The sequence below is a fragment of the Taudactylus pleione genome, unplaced genomic scaffold, assembly GCF_031769625.1.
Source record: "Taudactylus pleione unplaced genomic scaffold, aTauple2 ptg001288l, whole genome shotgun sequence".
Classification (NCBI taxonomy): Eukaryota; Metazoa; Chordata; class Amphibia; order Anura; family Myobatrachidae; genus Taudactylus; species Taudactylus pleione.
The window spans coordinates 1,718,098-1,737,048 of NW_028285688.1; the positions used below are offsets into that span (position 1 = coordinate 1,718,098).

Genomic DNA, 18,951 nt, shown 5'->3' on the forward strand with positions numbered 1-18,951 from the left:
TGGTGCAAAATAACTGAAAAAGTTCAAGTAAAAATAGCTCATTTACATTCATACATAGAGGCGTACACATCTTAACAGGTGCAAAAGATACATCTCCTAACAGGCACATAAGGGCATTGCTGCTGGACTGAGCGAGTCGTAGCTGCATGAAAGCGCCCTTTCTGATACGTTGCCTATCTTAGATCGCCACCTTCCTCCCCCGTTCCATTTCTCAAATGGTAAGTGCCAAAGGCGTGCAGATCTGCAATTCAGCAGAAGCATGTGGTCACTATTTAAGCTTGCATAGGGTGAAATGGAGTAAGTATAGCCCTCATTCTGTATCAGCCCTGACATATGTACAATCCTTTCACCCATTATTCATCATACAACTCAACATCCATTGAACGTTTCCCATACACAGAAATAATACACAGCTGATTATTTGTCGCACTGTTGTAACACTTCTTTTGTTTTATTACCTACTTACATTCCAGGAATTATATATTTACAACAATTAGATATTTCAGTTATTACACATGCATAGGAGTACATTTACTAACGTGAGAGTTTTTAGAAGTGAGTTTTAGAAGAGATGTTGCCCATAGCAACCAATCAGATTCTAGCTATTATCTTCTAGAAGGTGCTAGTTAAATGTTAAGTAGAATCTGATTGAAATTTACTCCTCAATGTCTAAACAAAATCTAAATTGCAATTGCAGAATTTTTTAACATTCATGATTTCCATCATAGCTATTACCACCTCTCATAACTTTTATTATGTCTAAATAGTGCTTATTTACAGAATTTGACAATAAAAGAAAATCAACATTTAAAAAAATATATATATTAGCGTGGTTAACAAGCTTAATCAAGCCCACAGACACCCAATTTTCCAGCAATTTCTATAGTATAGTATTCTATAGTATGTATAATTATATTATAATTCTGTATCATCAAACTAAATGCAGTCCATATTACTACATATACACTTATGGTATAAAATATATTTTATATAAAATACATTCAATAGCCTGTCGGTTCATACATTGGGACTGTAGCTGAAGTTACTGGGGGCCTATATACAGAAGACCAACAATACAGTTCATCTATTCACATAGAACGAGTGACGTCCTGGCAATGTTCTCATGCCTCAGTAGTGACACTGCTTCCTAGTGAATTGATAGGTATCATTCGGACAAATCCTTAATTATCCTACACTGTGTGTACAAGACAGGTTCCCAGGGGAAGCCCATAAGCAATGTGTTCATTCTAGCACCCTGCACTTTTCACAATACGTGCAGTTCCTCTTTCCTGCCTTCGGTGTCGCTCTCTGCACTGGTGCTTCTAGCACACACCGTTCTTTATCTCAGCAGTTTAGCGCATCAGCTGAGTGTGCTAGAAACACCAGAGCAGAGAGTGACACCCCAAGCAGGAAAGAGGAACTGCACGTATTGTGAAAAGTGCAGGGTGCTAGGATGAACACTACCGAAAAACAGCAAATCCCTATTCATATACAATGATTTCTTCAAAATGACAATAAAAGGTTATATACACACACAGATAATAAGGAAAGTGGGGTCCCTTGTCGGGGGCTGCAAGCGTAAATGCATTCATCAATTCATGAACCAAAACCCCACTGTTTATTATTATGGTGAGTGCAGAGCCCCTGTGATTTAAACAATGTGGTCACATACCATGTTGCACCCCAAATCTAGTGCTTTTTTTTTTTTTATAATTTATAATAAATATATATATATATATATATATATATATATATATATATATATATATTTATCAAAAAACAAAAAAAATCCCCCAAATTTTCAAATTAGGTACGCTATAAAAAAAAATGCAATTCTGGAATACAGTAAAAATACATTGTCACAGTAATAAGGACACCACCAGTGCCTTGTATTGTTCCCACAAGTTTTAAATGCTTAACATCCAGGTGCCATTTTTTCCAGTGACTCACCGTGCATATGTATTATGTTAGTGAGATTGTAAAAGCTACATAAATGTGAACCACTAACGTCAAGGTACCAATGCACGATACCTATGCCACATCACTACAGCATTGAGCAAACACATTGTGTCTTTTCCTCTGTATAACAAATTGTACCCTGACTAGTAACTAGTCTTCCGTCACAGCTTAAAGCTGACTGTTGTAGGCAAAAGCCCAGCGGTTCCTGATGCTCAATCCTTTGCACTCTGCACTACATCACAGGACAATGGACCTCACCCCTTGTCTTCATAGTCCAGTTAGGTCCAATGCATAAAAGAATAACCTCGTGCGGTCAGGAGATTTCCGTATCTATAGTATAGATTTGTATCAGCTCAGATATTATGTTATCAATGGTCACTCTTGTAATGTCTTCGCTAAACACCTAGAAAGGAACAGAGAAAAGCAGATGATTTGAGGTCATTATAACAACATGTCTGCTATCCATTGGTGTTGTGGTAGCGTTTTTAATGCTATTTGTCACCCAGGCTTATTACTAGGGGTATATTTACTAAAGGTATTTTGATCAATTTAAAATCTCTGAAAATTCGATCAACATCGATGCTGTATTTCTGGGGCTAACTCACACATTTACGAATCGTTCAAAAAAATAAATAAAAATTGTCTGTTAGCAAATGTGTGCTTTAACCCCAGAAATACAACATCGATGTTTGAGGTTAGTGTCCGATGTTCACTTGGAGCCTCGTCTAAACGCATGATAAAAGCAGGGGGGTTACGGAGTTCTCACCGTGTGTTGCCAGACCTGGTGACGCCTCTGGTGCTATGATTACACTTAAAATACTAGCAAAAGGCATGCATAAAGAATGCTACAGGGTAATATACTTTATTTCTATTCTAGCATTATAAAACAATGATAGTAGTTTTATACAATGATAGAAGTGTGTTAAAGTAAATTTGGTGATATGACAATAAAAAGTTAACAACAAAAAGTTTCTCGCTTTACAAAATCATACAGTGGTTGAGATAAATTCTTATATTCTAAAGACACCAAGTTCCCAACGTATAAGGACAAGACCACTTTTACTGCAAAATGTCAATTTGTCACAGTCAGATTACTTATCGACTAGGGGTTCCGCGACATCTGCAGAGGCTCAATATTTCCATTATGTTTCCTTGTTAGCAGATAATGACTGTTTGTGTCACGGAAATGTAGGTCATTTTTAAATGGCAATCTAGCTCAAGTTAAGTAGCCTTGGAATAATAAGTGTCAGAACTGAAGGCAGCATTCTAAATAATATCTGCATAACACTGTAGGGCAATGTAACCGAGCTGTCAACCTAGTTAAGAACGGAATCTGTCTGCTCCACTATTATATTGTGACAGGACAGGGTGAACTGGTAAACAGCATCCAGGGGATAATTCTGAGTCGTCAAAGAAATATACTGCAGATCTTTGTATTATCTACCAGAACTCACATGTAAATATATATATATTTTAGTTTTGTTATAAATGCTATGCTAGGAAGACATACATTGACCTCTCGTTTTCCTATACTTATAAGTCACATTACTTACAGCCTTACACAATGCCAGATCTGGCCACTACAGGAGCAGAAATCGGCCTCCCTGCTAGTTTTTGCAGGGACCACAACCTAAGCTGCTTTGTGAATAGGTAGTAACGGTGCTATAAGGGAGACCGTAAAGAGTCAGCTAGTGAAGACATCATGAGAGGCAAAGGTTGTGAGGTCAAAACAGGACTAAAACAGTAGCAGGAAGGGGAGTCGCTGCCCTTAAGAGTCTATTCATGCTCTATATATAGTGTCAGGGGCCAAGATTCTTATAATGCGTAATGTTGGAAGGCTTGGTACCATATAAAGTGTTCTTCAGCTAGAAAATAATCTAGAGCTAAATCCTGCACATTCAAATCATTAACTACTTTGTAACCAAGCTACTTTGTTCCACCATGGCCCCACATAGAAATACGGACCTCCCAAGATATTATATAAGTTGCTGGCACATGTTATGAGTATTGTGTGTTACACCCTAAAGAGCTCTATAAATGCAGAGGCCCTGCCTAGAACAATAACAGAGACAATAGCCATCTTAGTTTATACCTCTCCTAGCACACACTGCATTATTCCTGTGACCACTGTTGTGTTTCTGGAGGCGAGAGCCAGTAAGTAGCCTTGGTGTAGTGCCGCTGCGTTCTTCTGGAAGGGAGCCAGTAAGTATCCTTGGTGCAACGTCGCTGCGTTCTTCTGGAAGGGAGCCAGTAAGTAGCCTTGGTGCAGTGCCGCTGCGTTCTTCTGGAAGGGAGCCAGTAAGTAGCCTTTGTGTAGTACCACTGCATTCTTCTGGAAGGGAGACAGTAAGTAGCCTTGGTGTAGTACCACTGCATTCTTCTGGAAGGGAGCCAGTAAGTAGCCTTGGTGTAGTGCCGCTACGTTCTTCTGGAAGGGAGCCAGTAAGTAGCCTAGGTGTAGTGCGGCTGCGTTCTTCTGGAAGAGAGCCATTAAGTAGCCTTTGTGTAGTGCCGCTGCGTTCTTCTGGAAGGGAGCCGGTAAGTAGCCTTGGTGCAGTGCCGCTGCATTCTTCTGGAAGGGAGCCAGTAAGTAGCCTTGGTGCAGTGCCGCTGCGTTCTTCTGGAAGGGAGCCGGTAAGTAGCCTTGGTGCAGTGCCGCTGCATTCTTCTGGAAGGGAGACAGTAAGTAGCCTTGGTGTAGTGCCACTGCGTTCTTCTGGAAGAGAGCCAGTAAGTAGCCTTGGTGTAGTACCACTGCATTCTTCTGGAAGGGAGACAGTAAGTAGCCTTGGTGTAGTAGCACTGCGTTCTTCTGGAAGAGAGCCAGTAAGTAGCCTTGGTGTAGTACCACTGCATTCTTCTGGGAGACAGTAAGTAGCCTTGGTGTAGTACCACTGCGTTCTTCTGGAAGGGAGCCAGTAAGTAGCCTTGGTGTAGTGCCGCTGCGTTCTTCTGGAAGGGAGCCAGTAAGTAGCCTTGGTGTAGTGCCGCTGCGTTCTTCTGGAAGGGAGCCAGTAAGTAGCCTTGGTGTAGTGCCGCTGCGTTCTTCTGGAAGAGAGCCAGTAAGTAGCCTTGGTGTAGTACCACTGCATTCTTCTGGGAGCCAGTAAGTAGCCTTGGTGTAGTACCACTGCGTTCTTCTGGAAGGGAGCCAGTAAGTAGCCTTGGTGTAGTGCCGCTGCGTTCTTCTGGAAGGGAGCCAGTAAGTAGCCTTGGTGTAGTGCCACTGCGTTCTTCTGGAAGGGAGCCTGTAAGTAGCCTTTGTGTAGTGCCGCTGCGTTCTTCTGGAAGGGAGCCAGTAAGTAGCCTTGGTGTAGCGCCGCTGCGTTCTTCTGGAAGGGAGCCAGTAAGTAGCCTTGGTGTAGTGCCGCTGCGTTCTTCTGGAAGGGAGCCTGTAAGTAGCCTTGGTGTAGTAGGACTGCGTTCTTCTGGAAGAGAGCCAGTAAGTAGCCTTGGTGTAGTACCACTGCATTCTTCTGGAAGGGAGACAGTAAGTAGCCTTGGTGTAGTACCACTGCATTCTTCTGGAAGGGAGCCAGTAAGTAGCCTTGGTGTAGTGCCGCTGCGTTCTTCTGGAAGGGAGCCAGTAAGTAGCCTTGGTGTAGTGACGCGGCGTTCTTCTGGAAGGGAGCCAGTAAGTAGCCTTAGTGTAGTGCCACTGCGTTCTTCTGGAAGGGAGCCGGTAAGTAGACTTGGTGTAGTGCCGCTGCGTTCTTCTGGAAGGGAGCCTGTAAGTAGCCTTGGTGTAGTAGCACTGCGTTCTTCTGGAACAGAGCCAGTAAGTAGCCTTGGTGTAGTACCACTGCATTCTTCTGGAAGGGAGCCAGTAAGTAGCCTTGGTGTAGTACCGCTGCGTTCTTCTGGATGGGAGCCAGTAAGTAGCCTAGCTGCACTCTTTAATGCTCTGGGAGACACTACCAAAGTTATAGCACTTTGGGCCTGATTCAGACCCACTCGCGAGCGGCTGTCCGCTCGCAAGTGGGTCGATGTTCTGCACTGAGCATGCGCACGACGGAGGGAGCTCCGTCATGCGCATGTGCCAGACGCGACGAGCGAAGGATTTTCCTTCGCTCGTAGTGTCTCTTCAAAGGGGGCTTGCTGTCGATGTTGACTGACAGCACGCCCCCTTTGGTGGGCGTGCCTCCCTGACGGGGGCGTTCCCACGGGAACGCCTCCCGTCAGAAGCCGGCCCACTGACATCACTAGTGATGTCAGTGGGAGTGATTTTGGCTCTGATAGAGCCAAAATCACTCCGAGCCTTGTGGTTGAAAAACTCAACCACAGGCTTTTGTACGCAGTTTCGATGGTCGCGATGGTCAAGACCATCGCGCCCATCAAACTGCACGCTCCTATAGCCTGTGGGTGGTGACCCACAGCTATACGAGCATCCAGGAGGACGCTCCATTTTCATGGAGGGCGGCCCTCATTCAGAGCGTGCGCTCTGCTCAGAGCGTACGGCTCTGAATGAGGGCCTTTGATGGTATCTCAGACAGGAATTCCTGCTAACTCACCTCATGTTACACTGCCATTTGTAGAAAACACACAGTTACATTTTTTCAGGCCAGGGCCTTGTTTTCTGCTGAACTAATTGTGGGCTGAGCATAAAGTCATAATATTCTACTGTCTCCATATTTTGTAATACATTATATACACAAAGGCTTTTCTCTTTGTACTTCTGGCTTACAACCCAACATTGGCATATATTCAGTATCTGGACGTCCTTCATAAAGCCAGCAACTCAATAATACATTAGCCAGTATGCATCCCGGAATTGAGCTTTTTTTCAAACCTGAATCCCTGAATTGAAAAAAATGAGCCGGGATTGGCCTCCCTGCCGGGAGCTACACAGTCACCAATGGCTGCTCCAATATTGATAGGTTATAATGCCTCCGCTTACTGTAGCCACTCACGCCCCTGCAGTAAACCGTGGTGTACCATCAGCTGGGGTAAAAAGTTTCCGTCTTTATCTGTGTACTTGAATTTGCAGCACATACAAGGGATTGTAGAGAGTTTGCCTGTTGGAAGGTGCCCACACAGAGCAGGTTGTACCTTCAGGAATAATCTTCATCCCAATGTTTTAGCACTTGATTCCCCCAATGATGCTGCAAGCGACACTTCCGGCTCTGTGACCACTGTAAACTCTACTCCTCCCTCTGTCCCTAAAGAAATATTAGCCGTCTGTACTGGGGGCTCTTCAGTGTCTGATTGAGAATAGCTATTATCGGCATTGAGTATTAGAGTCCTTATTAGTCTTAATAATCTGACATCACTACGTCCCTCCTGAGCAAAACATATTTGCCGGCTCAGACGTATAAAGCCGGATGGCCAGAATTATAGGCACAGATGTGTAAAGTCAACCAATAAAGCTTAAATAAAAAAAAATATATATATTAAACTGTATGATGACAGTGTTGCTACAATAACTGTTTAGCACTAAACTTTTTTTTTTATTAAACTAAACTGGTATCTTAACAGTACCTACTAATATCTAAATATTTCATGATTATGTGAACAATTTACCTCAATTCTCTTTGCTTACTCTGTACATTCCCTATCCTGGATACTGTACATCACACAATTCTTTGCTTTTACTGTATACTTCCCATCCTTGCTTTCCTGTATACTGTACATTCCTAATTTTTGCTTGCCTGTATACTGTACATACACCAATTTTATTTTCTTACCTGTATACTGTACATCCTTGCTTTCCTGTATACTGTACATTCCCAATCCTTGTTTGCCTGTATACTGTACATTCCCCATCCTTGTTTGCCTGTATACTGTACATTTCCCATCCTTGCTTATCTGTATACTGTACATTCCCCTTCCTTGATTATCTGTATACTGTACATTTCCCATCCTTGCTTGCCTGTATACTGTACATTTCCCATCCTTGCTTATCTGTATACTGTACATTCCCCATCCTTGTTTGCCTGTATACTGTACATTTCCCATCCTTGCTTATCTGTATACTGTACATTCCCCATCCTTGTTTGCCTGTATACTGTACATTTCCCATCCTTGCTTATCTGTATACTGTACATTCCCCATCCTTGTTTGCCTGTATACTGTACATTTCCCATCCTTGCTTATCTGTATACTGTACATTCCCCATCCTTGCTTATCTTTATACTGTACATTCCCCATCCTTGCTTATCTGTATACTGTACATTCCCCTTCCTTGATTATCTGTATACTGTACATTCCCCATCCTTGTTTGCCTGTATACTGTACATTTCCCATCCTTGTTTGCCTGTATACTGTACATTTCCCATCCTTGCTTATCTGTATACTGTACATTCCCCATCCTTGTTTGCCTGTATACTGTACATTTCCCATCCTTGCTTATCTGTATACTGTGCATCCCACAATTCTTTTTGCTTTTACTGTATACTGTACATTCCCCATCCTTGCTTAAATGTACACTGTACATTACCAATCCTTGCTTACCTGTATACTGTACATTTCCCATCCTTGCTTACCTGTATACTGTACATTTCCCATCCTTGCTTACCTGTATACTGTACATTTCCCATCCTTGCTTACCTGTATACTGTACATTTCCCATCCTTGCTTACCTGTATACTGTACATTCTCCATCCTTGCTTACCTGTATACTGTACATTACCAATCCTTGCTTGGCTGTACACTGTACATTACCAATCCTTGCTTATCTGTATACTGTACATTACCAATCCTTGCTTGGCTGTACACTGTACATTACCAATCCTTGCTTACCTGTATACTGTACATTTCCCATCCTTGCTTACCTGTATACTGTACATTCTCCATCCTTGCTTACCTGTATACTGTACATTCTCCATCCTTGCTTACCTGTATACTGTACATTTCCCATCCTTGCTTATCTGTATACTGTACATTCCCCATCCTTGCTTACCTGTATACTGTACATTCCCCATCCTTGCTTACCTGTATACTGTACATTCCCCATCCTTGCTTACCTGTATACTGTACATTCCCCATCCTTGCTTACCTGTATACTGTACATTTCCCATCCTTGCTTACCTGTATACTGTACATTCCCCATCCTTGCTTACCTGTATACTGTACATTTCCCATCCTTGCTTGGCTGTACACTGTACATTCTCCATTCATTTGCTTACCTGTATACTATACATACCCCATGCTTGCTTACCTGTATACTGTACATCCCCAATTATCTTTGCTTGCCTGTATATAGCCCATCCTTGCTTGTATACTGTACATCCTCCAATTGCTTTGCCTACCTGTGCTCCCCATAATTATCCCCTCTTACATGTACACCCGCAGTTGTTCTTCCTTACATGTAAACTGTATTTCCTCAGATTCTACCATGCTTATGCATATTGTGTACTTGCTCTGCTTATGATAGTTAATAGCACCTAAATAGTCCTCACCTTCCACCACTGATTTTCCGCACTCTCGTTGCCTGGCACTTCTACACCGTAGATCTGCAAAGCAAAGTATAACACAGCTACAGCAATATGCTGTGCCTCATGGCGGAGGCAAATGTTTCCATGGTAGCTGTCCCTGAGGAGAGCCCAAGCAGCCGTAGCAATAGGATTGCGCTCCCAGCTATGCCGATTCATCCAGTTCTTTACAGAAACAAGGTAATGTAGCAAATACTGCAAGGAAGAAGAAAAAAAAATCATAAACTAGCCAAAATGACACAAACAGTATAAAAACTGAACCACATTACTGCCTGAAAATAATGTGTACAGTAGACACATTATGGTATATATTTACTAAAGTGCAGTGGGGTTATTTCCCATAGCAACCAATCAGATTATAGCTATTATCACTTGAAAGTGCTAAATGATAAGTAGAATTTGATTGGCTGCTATTTCTAAAACCTTGCACTTTAGTAAATATACCCCATTGTGTGAGCTGTACAAATACCCATGAGAGCAGCCCACCCATGCATCTCTGAGACACCTTTATGTTACCGTCCCTGTATTTTTTAGGCTATAGCCCTTTAGGGGCAGCAGTGGTTAGCATAGCTGCCTCACTATAATTGGATTCTGGCCAGGGCCTAAACTTTATGGAGTTTGTATGTTCTATCTATGGGCCTGATTCAGACCCACTCGCGAGCGGCTGTCCGCTCGCAAGTGGGTCGATGTTCTGGACTGAGCATGCGCACGACGGAGGGAGCTCCGTCGTGCGCATGCGCCAGACGCGACGAGCGAAGGAAAGTCCTTCGCTAGTTGTGTCTGATCAAAGGGGGCGTGCTGTCGATGTTGATTGACAGCACGCCCCCTTTGGTAGGCGTGCCGGGGGCGTGCCTTCCTGACGGGGGCGTTCCCACGGGAACGCATCCCGTCAGAAGCCGGCCCACTGACATCACTAGTGATGTCAGTGGGAGTGATTTTGGCTCTGATAGAGCCAAAATCACTCTGGAGCTTGCGGTTGAAAACCTCAACCGCAGGCTCCGGCTCGCAGTTTCGATGGTCGCGACCATCGCGGCCATCAAAATGCACGCTCGTATAGCCTGTGGGTGGTGACCCACAGCTATACGAGCGTCCAGGAGGACGCTCCATTTTCATGGAGGCCGGCCCTCATTCAGAGCGTGCGCTCTGCTCAGAGCGTACGGCTCTGAATGAGGGCCAATGCTCACGAGATTTCCTCCAATATCCTCCATATGGCCATACTAGTAGGTTCATGGCCTACTGACAAAATGGAACCTGGTGTGTCCGAGTGTGGTAACTCACCTCAGACAGCTCTCTCCATTCAATAACTGAATATACAGAGCACAAAATTAAACCCCATTTCTTAGCTGTGTACATTTTTACATATAAAAAACACCTATAGCTTCCAGTCATTTTGCTGTATGGACCAATTATGAAGACAATGTAATCTTTAAATTCACTGGGAACTAGTCACATAATTGAGGCACTAGGGCCCTGATTCAGACCCACTCGCGAGCGGCTGTCCGCTCGCAAGTGGGTCGATGGTCTGCACTGCGCATGCGCACGACGGAGGGAGCTCCATCGTGCGCATGCGCGAGACGCGACGAGCGAAGGACTTTCCTTCGCTCGTAGTGTCTGATCAAAGGGGGCGTGCTGTCGATGTTGATTGACAGCACGCCCCCTTTGGTGGGCGTGCCGGGGGCGTGCCTGCCAGACGGAGGCGTTCCCAAGGGAACGCCTACCGTCAGAAGCCGGCCCCACTGACATCACTAGTGATGTCAGTGGGAGTGATTTTGGCTCTGATAGAGCCAAAATCACTCCTGGCCTTGCGGTTGAGAAACTCAACCGCAGGCTTCTGCTCGCAGTGGCGATGGTCGCGATGGTCAAGACCATCGCGACCATCATCCTGCACGCTCGTATATGCTGTGGGTGGTGACCCACAGCTATATGAGCGTCCAGGAGGACGCTCCATATTTATGGAGGTGGGCCCTGATTCAGAGCGAGCGCTCTGGTCAGAGCGTCCGGCTCTGAATCAGGGCCTAAGCAGGCAAAATTAAAGTGAGTGATGGACGCGTAAAAACAGATGGAAAAAAGTTAATCAAAAATTGCTGTAATCTAATCACATCATTGTATAAAAAGAACATATAGCACAGTAAGAATGATTAGGCCTGATTCAGTGATGTACCTTAATCCGATGTTTACGCATGAGCGATAATCGTCAATTTATGCATGCGTCAAGGTACATTACCGGAGTCACTCGCAGCGACTTTTAACTCACAGTGTGATTGACAGTCAGGGACCGTTTGTGGGAGGTAACGGGGTGTGGCGGCAGAGAACGCAGGCATGTCGGAACCATTTTTGCCCGTGTTACACCCTGTGACTGCAATCTCGTGTGCAAGAAAAATATGCTTCCGGAGTCTCAGATCCCACGCCCATTCTGCGCGACCAAAGGGTAATTTATAAAACCGATAATCGAAGGATCTGCCAACGATGCGGCATGTTTGCACGCAGATGCTTGGATTTTCAAAGCAGCAGGTGGGCGTCTCAATACATTCCTCGTCGTCTACGACATTTGCATATGTTCGAACGGTATTGCAGCTGCGATGGCATTAGCATAGATCACTGCGTCAGGCCCATTGCTCCCAGTGTAAAATAAAATATATAAATATTACACAAAGGAAGAAAGACAATGAATATAAGACATACCTCACGACGTGTACACGGTTTGTCACCCATTAATTCAGTGAGCGTGTATGCTACATGTACTATAAGGTTAGACGGAAGGGTCACTGGCACTGAGACGAGCTGTTCTCACATTATACATGGTACGATGGTACGATGCCAGGACATGACTTCGCAGTGCTATGAAATACAAGCAGATTGTTGTGAATCACTCACTTTGTGTGGATGTGTGAAAGAGACACGGAAATGTAACAGCCTGAGCATTAGTAATTCACACTGTACAATGCTGTCCCGGAGCTCCCAGAACCTGGAATCCACTTCCAGCGGCTCACTTCCCGGATTCAGATACCTGCACATTGAGCAGAAGAAAACAAATGACGTGATGTAGAAATCACACTTTGGTTTTACACGGTGACAGAGCCATCTGCCAAGAACATTTTCCTGGAATCGCACTGGCAACAAAAGCAGTTGTTTGTGGATTAAAGAACCATTTAGAGAAAAAGAAAAGGATGTTTATGGAAAGTGATGTAAAGGAAACGGTTCCCGCAGCAACCAGACCTTAGCTCTCGTGTTCTAAACTACACTGGAATAAGGCGTAAGATTCTCATTGATTACTACAGTATGTGTATAAAATCGTTTTTCCTTTACACCACTCTCATATAGTCCATGACTGTTTTATGCATTAAGTTATGTATTAAGGATACACCAGTATCCTTGCTGATCACTTCTTTATAACGCTAACCTCAGTTCTGATTATCTATACAGTAACAGGGGTTCCCAAACGCGCTCCTCAAGGCTCCCCAACAGTTCAGCTTTTACAGATATCCATGGTAGAGCACAGGTGGTTAAATCAAATTGACTGAAGCACTAATTAAGTCACCTGTGGTCAAGCTTGGATATCCTTAAAACCTGTTAGGGTACATTGAGGACCTCTGATCTATACACTTTTCCCAAAAGTATAACAGAATACTTAATTTTACGTCACTGTCATTACAAGAAATCCTTTCTATAATGATGTGTACACAACCACTTCAGCATCACGCCCGCGTCAGCTCCCATAACATGCCCATAAGACGGTCCATTATCATGCATCTGAATAGCCACCTCCCAGTCACACCCAATACATTTCCAGTTAATTTCTGATACTGTACATCTCGATTGCAACTGTGCCTCTGTGCGTACATACAGTGTAACGCATGCGCCGTACGGGATTTTCGCGCATGTGCAGTACCAAAGAAAATTTGCTCAAATCTGCGAACATCAACATTGCCTGCGAATCAGAATCAGGCTCTAAATCTGGATATTACCCCAGCATATGGGCAGCTGCCTACTATTATTATCATTTATTTATATGGCGCCACAAGTGTTCCGCAGCGCCTTACATAGTACATAAACAAATAGAGTGACCAGTGACTTGCAGAACAATACAATACAGGACAAGGAAGATGAATAATATACATTGCTACATTAGCGACCATAACACCCAGATAATCAACGAAGCAAAGTAACCAAGTGTTAGGTGCCCTAGTGGGGAGGAAGAAGAAGATGACAGTAGAGTAAGGAAAAGCACAAGAGGGTAGAGGGCCCTGCTCGTAAAAGCTTACATTCTAGTTCACATGGAAGGAACGATAATCGGAACGATGTGTTTTCTGCAGGTTGTTCCTTTATTTTCCCTATTTCTAGTCACAATTTAAAAGATCAACTCATAAGAAATAAAAATGTGTTATTTTCATAGTGGAGTAATCAAAAACTCAAATGTTTTATTTTGCATAAGGGGTAATGGCTAATATGAGTCTACGACATATGCTGCTTGTGGTGTATATGTATGGTACAGTACTGAAGACACAGTGGCCCTGATTCAGAGCCAGACGCTCTGAATCAGGGCTTTTTTTTGTTGTTGTTGTTTCGGCCTCCTGGCCGCTCGCATAGCTGTGGGTGACCACCCACAGCTTATGCGAGCGGCCAGGTGATGGTCGCGACCATTGGGCTTGCGACGATACCCTTGTGGTAGGGTCTCGTCCCTGCAAGCCCCAGTGAGCTTCCGGCTCTAAATAGAGCCGGAAGCTCACCACTGACATCACTGGTACAGGAACGCCTCCGTTTGTGTAGTCACTCCCCCTGCCCGGCCTCCATAACGGGGCGAGCTGTCAATCAAAATCGACAGCCGCCCCTACTTGGTGTGAGACCCGTAGCGACGGAACGCCCGTCGCTGGCCGGGTCTCGCGCATGCGCAGTGGGGGACCATCGACCCGCTTGCGAGCACTGTGCGCTCGCGAGCGGGTCTGAATCAGGCCCAGAGTCCTTTGCTGGCCTAGGCAGTGCAAGTTAGGAGAACCTTAGAACACCAAAGTAATGCTAACATGCAGCAAGTATAAACAGTGCATTAGGTCATTACTCTAGTGCTCATTAGGAAAACCTGTGCATTATCAGGAACCCACCACTGTAAATTATTACTGATACGTAATACGTAGTACTAGAATAAATCCTGTATAAAAGGGCTGTGATCATATAGTGACACAAGGACCCCCCCCCCGATGACATCCTATATGCATACAGTAAGGAGTGCCTTATCCCATTAATGTTGTATCTATGGTCAAAATCTATACATTATAAAGTTAACTTGTCCTGGATGCAGGATTGTCATTCTCAGTATCTGTTCTTACTTTGAAAAATAAAACTAAAATTCAGTAAAGCTTGTATACTTACAATTACTATGGAGCTGCTGGCCAGCCTCTGCAATGATTTCCTGCCAGTGCAGCAAGGGGTCTGATGCTAGGCAAGAAATGGCATCCAACTTTCCGGTGGAAAAGCATTTATGAGCCTGCCAGGCAGAGATCACTGCAGCGCTGACCAGTACAGTGCGTACCTGGTGCCTAATAAATTAAGACAATAGGGATCTCAGGGTTTGTACTAATGTGGGTAGAGCCGCGGGTGTTCAAAAATGAGTTAGGAAAGTGGATCTGGCCCTTAATGTGTTTTCCAATTAGTTGCGGCAGTTAACTGCAGTCTAATTGGCCAGCCGGTACTATTCAATTACAGCCCGCAATACGCCCGCAGGCTGCAATTAACACAGATTTCTACTCGAGCCTGAAGGAGGCTCGGTAAGTGCCCATATCGCGGGTACCGCAAACGCGTTACGCATAGCTCTGGGTACTTATCCCGGAATCTATGGGATAACGTGCGTTAGCAGCAATTTTGCTGCGTGAGGAAAAGGGGTTGTAATTGAATGGCTTCAGGCGTAAAAGCCCGAGGCTACCGCCCTTTTCTCACGCAATAAATTACGTCGGCTAATTGAAGGCCCTAAAGCTTTAAAATATAGGAAATATCTAAAATACAACACAATTTTATTATGGTCATGTTCCAATTGATGATAACGTTAATTAGATTGCCCACCCTGTATGAATAAACATTTTCTACATTTTATCCAATAATATTACCTGTATCTAGCCACAATATTGGATGCACGCGAGGTGCCCGCAATTACATGTGCACTGCATGCATGGAACTAAATGCGGATATACACTCGTATGCACAATATTATATGCACCTACCGTAGATCCATGCACTCGGCTCCTGAGCAATGCACAACATAAAAATATATATATATATATATTATACACACACACACACACACACACAAGATCCGTATGCAAAATTAACTTCTGTGCAACTCTGCAAAATCAGCATTTATAGAAGAAATATTATACAATAGGAGTATTTCTTTATTATTAACATTTATTCATACAGTGCCAGTATATTTCATTGTGCTTTACAATTGGGAACACTGTAATCAAACAAGACTGGGTAATAATAACAGACAGACTGATAGGTAAGAGGGTCCTGCTCACAAGCCTACAATCTATAGGGAAATAGGAATTTGATACATTAACATTGAGTTTACATTCTATAATTGCTTAGTGGGCTGTAGGATCCAGTCATACAGCAATGAGTCCTGTTACTGTAGCGCTCACCTGTGACAGACATTAATGATGTCCCTTGTTCGGAGGTGTTGTTCCTCTACCTTCCCAGCCAGGTAAATTGCAGACATGGCTACTAGATATGGGTCATAGTCTTCTAGTATGGTCTCATGGAAGAACTTGTGATAAATGGTACAAGCAGTGGCTATCGGGATGGACTGCATTCCCAGCTTAACACCTGCAAAATAAGGCATCACATTGACGAGGGTAATGAGTGCTAAGTACGGAAACTACAGGCTGAGTCTCCCATATCCAAATACTCCGAAATACTGAATTTTTTTGGCATGAATCAGATAATGAAAACTTTGATTTTGATGTTTCAATGTACACAAACTTTGTCTAAGGCACAATTATTAAAAATATTGTATAAAATTACTTTCAGGCTGTGGGTATAAGATGTATATGAAACATAAATGAATTTCATTTCTGTACACAAACTTTGTTTGAGCCACAAAATTATTGAAAATATTGTATAACATTACCTGCAGGCTGTGTGTATAAGGTGTATATAATACATAAATGTATTCTGTGTGTATATTGGGTTCCTATTCCCAATATATTTCATTATGGTATGCAAATATTCCAAAATACGGAATATTCCGTTATCCAAAATACCCCTGGTCCCAAGCATTTTGGATATGGGAGACTCAACCTGTATCTCTATCATAGCGGCCATGCTTTTGATTGACACCTTAATATAACACTGTCACTACACTTCAGTTCAGTTTCATTACGTGTTATTTAATGGACGATATTATGTTGTGCTTTGTCGGTTGGCGCATGCACATTACAACCCATACGCATGTGCAGATGTGCGAACATCGCTCGGAACTGCGTACAAGATACTAAAGAGCTCACCTGTCTCCATAATAAATCTGGTTACTTTAAAGTGAGTTTTTACAGCTTTATCTTTATCAGATTGCGTGGCAGTACCCAATTCCATCTCCATCACTGCGATACCTTTGAAAAAAAAAAAGTAATAGAGAATTAACACAGTACAATTTGTACGTGACTTGCTCAATTGATGTTACATCTCTTTTTGCTAAAGACCAGTATTTGGTTTATAGCATTGAGATCACGTACAGCATAAACAGATGAATGATCACACGATTAGAAAAACACAGTACGATTATCACAGTGTGTTGTCTTATTGCGCCATTATTACAATTATTATTAATAATATGCAATATAGAAGCATCAGGAAGACTGCACTTTTTTTCTTAGATAGATTTTCTCTTACTTACAAATTAAAAAAAAGGTAACACACTAGTAAACTAAAGTTGACATCTGCCGCCATACAAATAAGTATCACACAGCTGAAGGCATGGGACTGTGTGGAATATATAATACAGTATATGTGTTAAGTACATCAGGGTGGTGATGGGGTGAGTTGAGTCTTTATAAATACTGACCAGACCACACTTTCTTTATAGAAAACAATGCTGGCCAATTATAAGCAATATTATTTGTAATGTGCATATTAGGACAGAGCTGCTAAGAATTTACTTTATGACCGGTTTTAGCAATCTGTGGCTCTCCAGTCTAAGTGCACACTAAATGATGCGTACTCAGTGCAATATCGTGAGCGACGGGACCCGGCAGGAGTGTGCATACACACTTGCCGATGCCGGTGGGGGCCATGCTGCATCTGGCAGCATGGCCCCAGCTGACGATATCGCCTGTTGGAGCTGCATGCAGGCCCAAAAGGGTATGTCGCTGACGACGCGGGAGCATGCATCCTCAGCTACATAGCGGGTACACACTGCCCGATATGTCATCCGATCCGCCGCATCAGGCAACATAACGTCGAGTGTGTATCCGCCATAAAGCTGGGTACACACTAGACGACTTGCAAACGATGCAATGTAGTTAACAATTTCCCTTGAACTCCCGGGCACACGATGTAGTGCATGCACATTGTGAAATCTGACAAACGGCCGAACGATATATCGCATCGTTTGGTGGTTAACCATTTACTATATAATGTAACCATATCGCCTGATCGTCCCGTAGAGCGTACACACTGCACGATCTGAGGGGAATCGAGAGCAACAGATTTAGGTGCAGGTAGAGAAGATCTGAAGATGTGACAGACGACGCCGCAGGAGGACGCATAGTGCGTACACACTTAACGATTTGCCGTTCCGATGCATCAGAATCGGCCATATAGATAAAAAAAAATTGTCTAGTGTGTAGGGACCTTATTAGGGAGCCATGTCCCAGCATCCCCTGAATTGTGGGCTCTCAAGAGCATGATGGGAGTTGTAGTTCCATAACAGTAGTACAATTACGGTGTGTATACCTGAGACACGGGGCGGTGACGTGATTAGGTCAGGGTTACTGGAAGAACGGGCACCTGCCGGTGACTGATTCCGCGGCGCAGTACGGAGATCGTCCCATGCCGCTCAGTAAGAAGCACTACGGCAGAGAGACACTGCGGACACCGGAAGTGTGACAGTCAGTGCTCTAGCGGCAGGGTTGGCGCAGCTCCGCCCACGTCTCCGCTCACACCCAATGGGCAACGTGTGAGGAACTGGCCAATAGCAGGAGGTGAGGACTCTGATTGGCCTCCGTGTGTGAGCGGCTGGTTAGAAGAGGTGATATATGTATTACGCGCATATGTCCTCCGAGCCCTCATTGGTGACGCGGAGTCGCAGAGACTTTAAATGTTCTATCTAGATTAGGGCTGACTCACTAACTGGTTTGGCTGTGGTACATCTGGGAGTTGTAGTTCTACAGTGGTCCCATGATTGTTATCGTTTATCATGCTCCCTTCCTCTGGTAGGCAGCCAGGCATGCCACAACAGCTAACCAGGCACATGTGCAACCTTAGAACAAGTTTTGGTTTCACATTGAGTTATGGGCCTGATTCAGAGCCGCTCGCAAGCGGCCGCTCGTTAGCTCCGAGCGATGTTTGCCCAACTGCG

General features: G+C 43.9%; 2 protein-coding genes across 2 annotated transcripts; both read right to left on the reverse strand.

The window, feature by feature from the left end:
- Positions 1 to 1,713: 1,713 nt before the first annotated feature.
- On the reverse strand, positions 1,714 to 18,487 carry CCNQ (cyclin Q). Its single transcript, XM_088462901.1, has 6 exons — positions 18,327 to 18,487; positions 16,883 to 16,984; positions 16,019 to 16,202; positions 12,264 to 12,396; positions 9,357 to 9,584; positions 1,714 to 2,362 (listed from the first exon to the last, which is right to left on the reverse strand). Exons 2-6 carry the CDS (start codon positions 16,971 to 16,973, stop codon positions 2,273 to 2,275), a joined length of 726 nt encoding a protein of 241 aa, XP_088319027.1. The 5' UTR covers positions 16,974 to 16,984; positions 18,327 to 18,487; the 3' UTR covers positions 1,714 to 2,272.
- LOC148443380 (uncharacterized) lies at positions 2,373 to 5,051 on the reverse strand. The gene has a single exon (XM_088462925.1). It carries the CDS (start codon positions 5,049 to 5,051, stop codon positions 4,041 to 4,043), a length of 1,011 nt encoding a protein of 336 aa, XP_088319051.1. The 3' UTR covers positions 2,373 to 4,040.
- Positions 18,488 to 18,951: the final 464 nt, after the last annotated feature.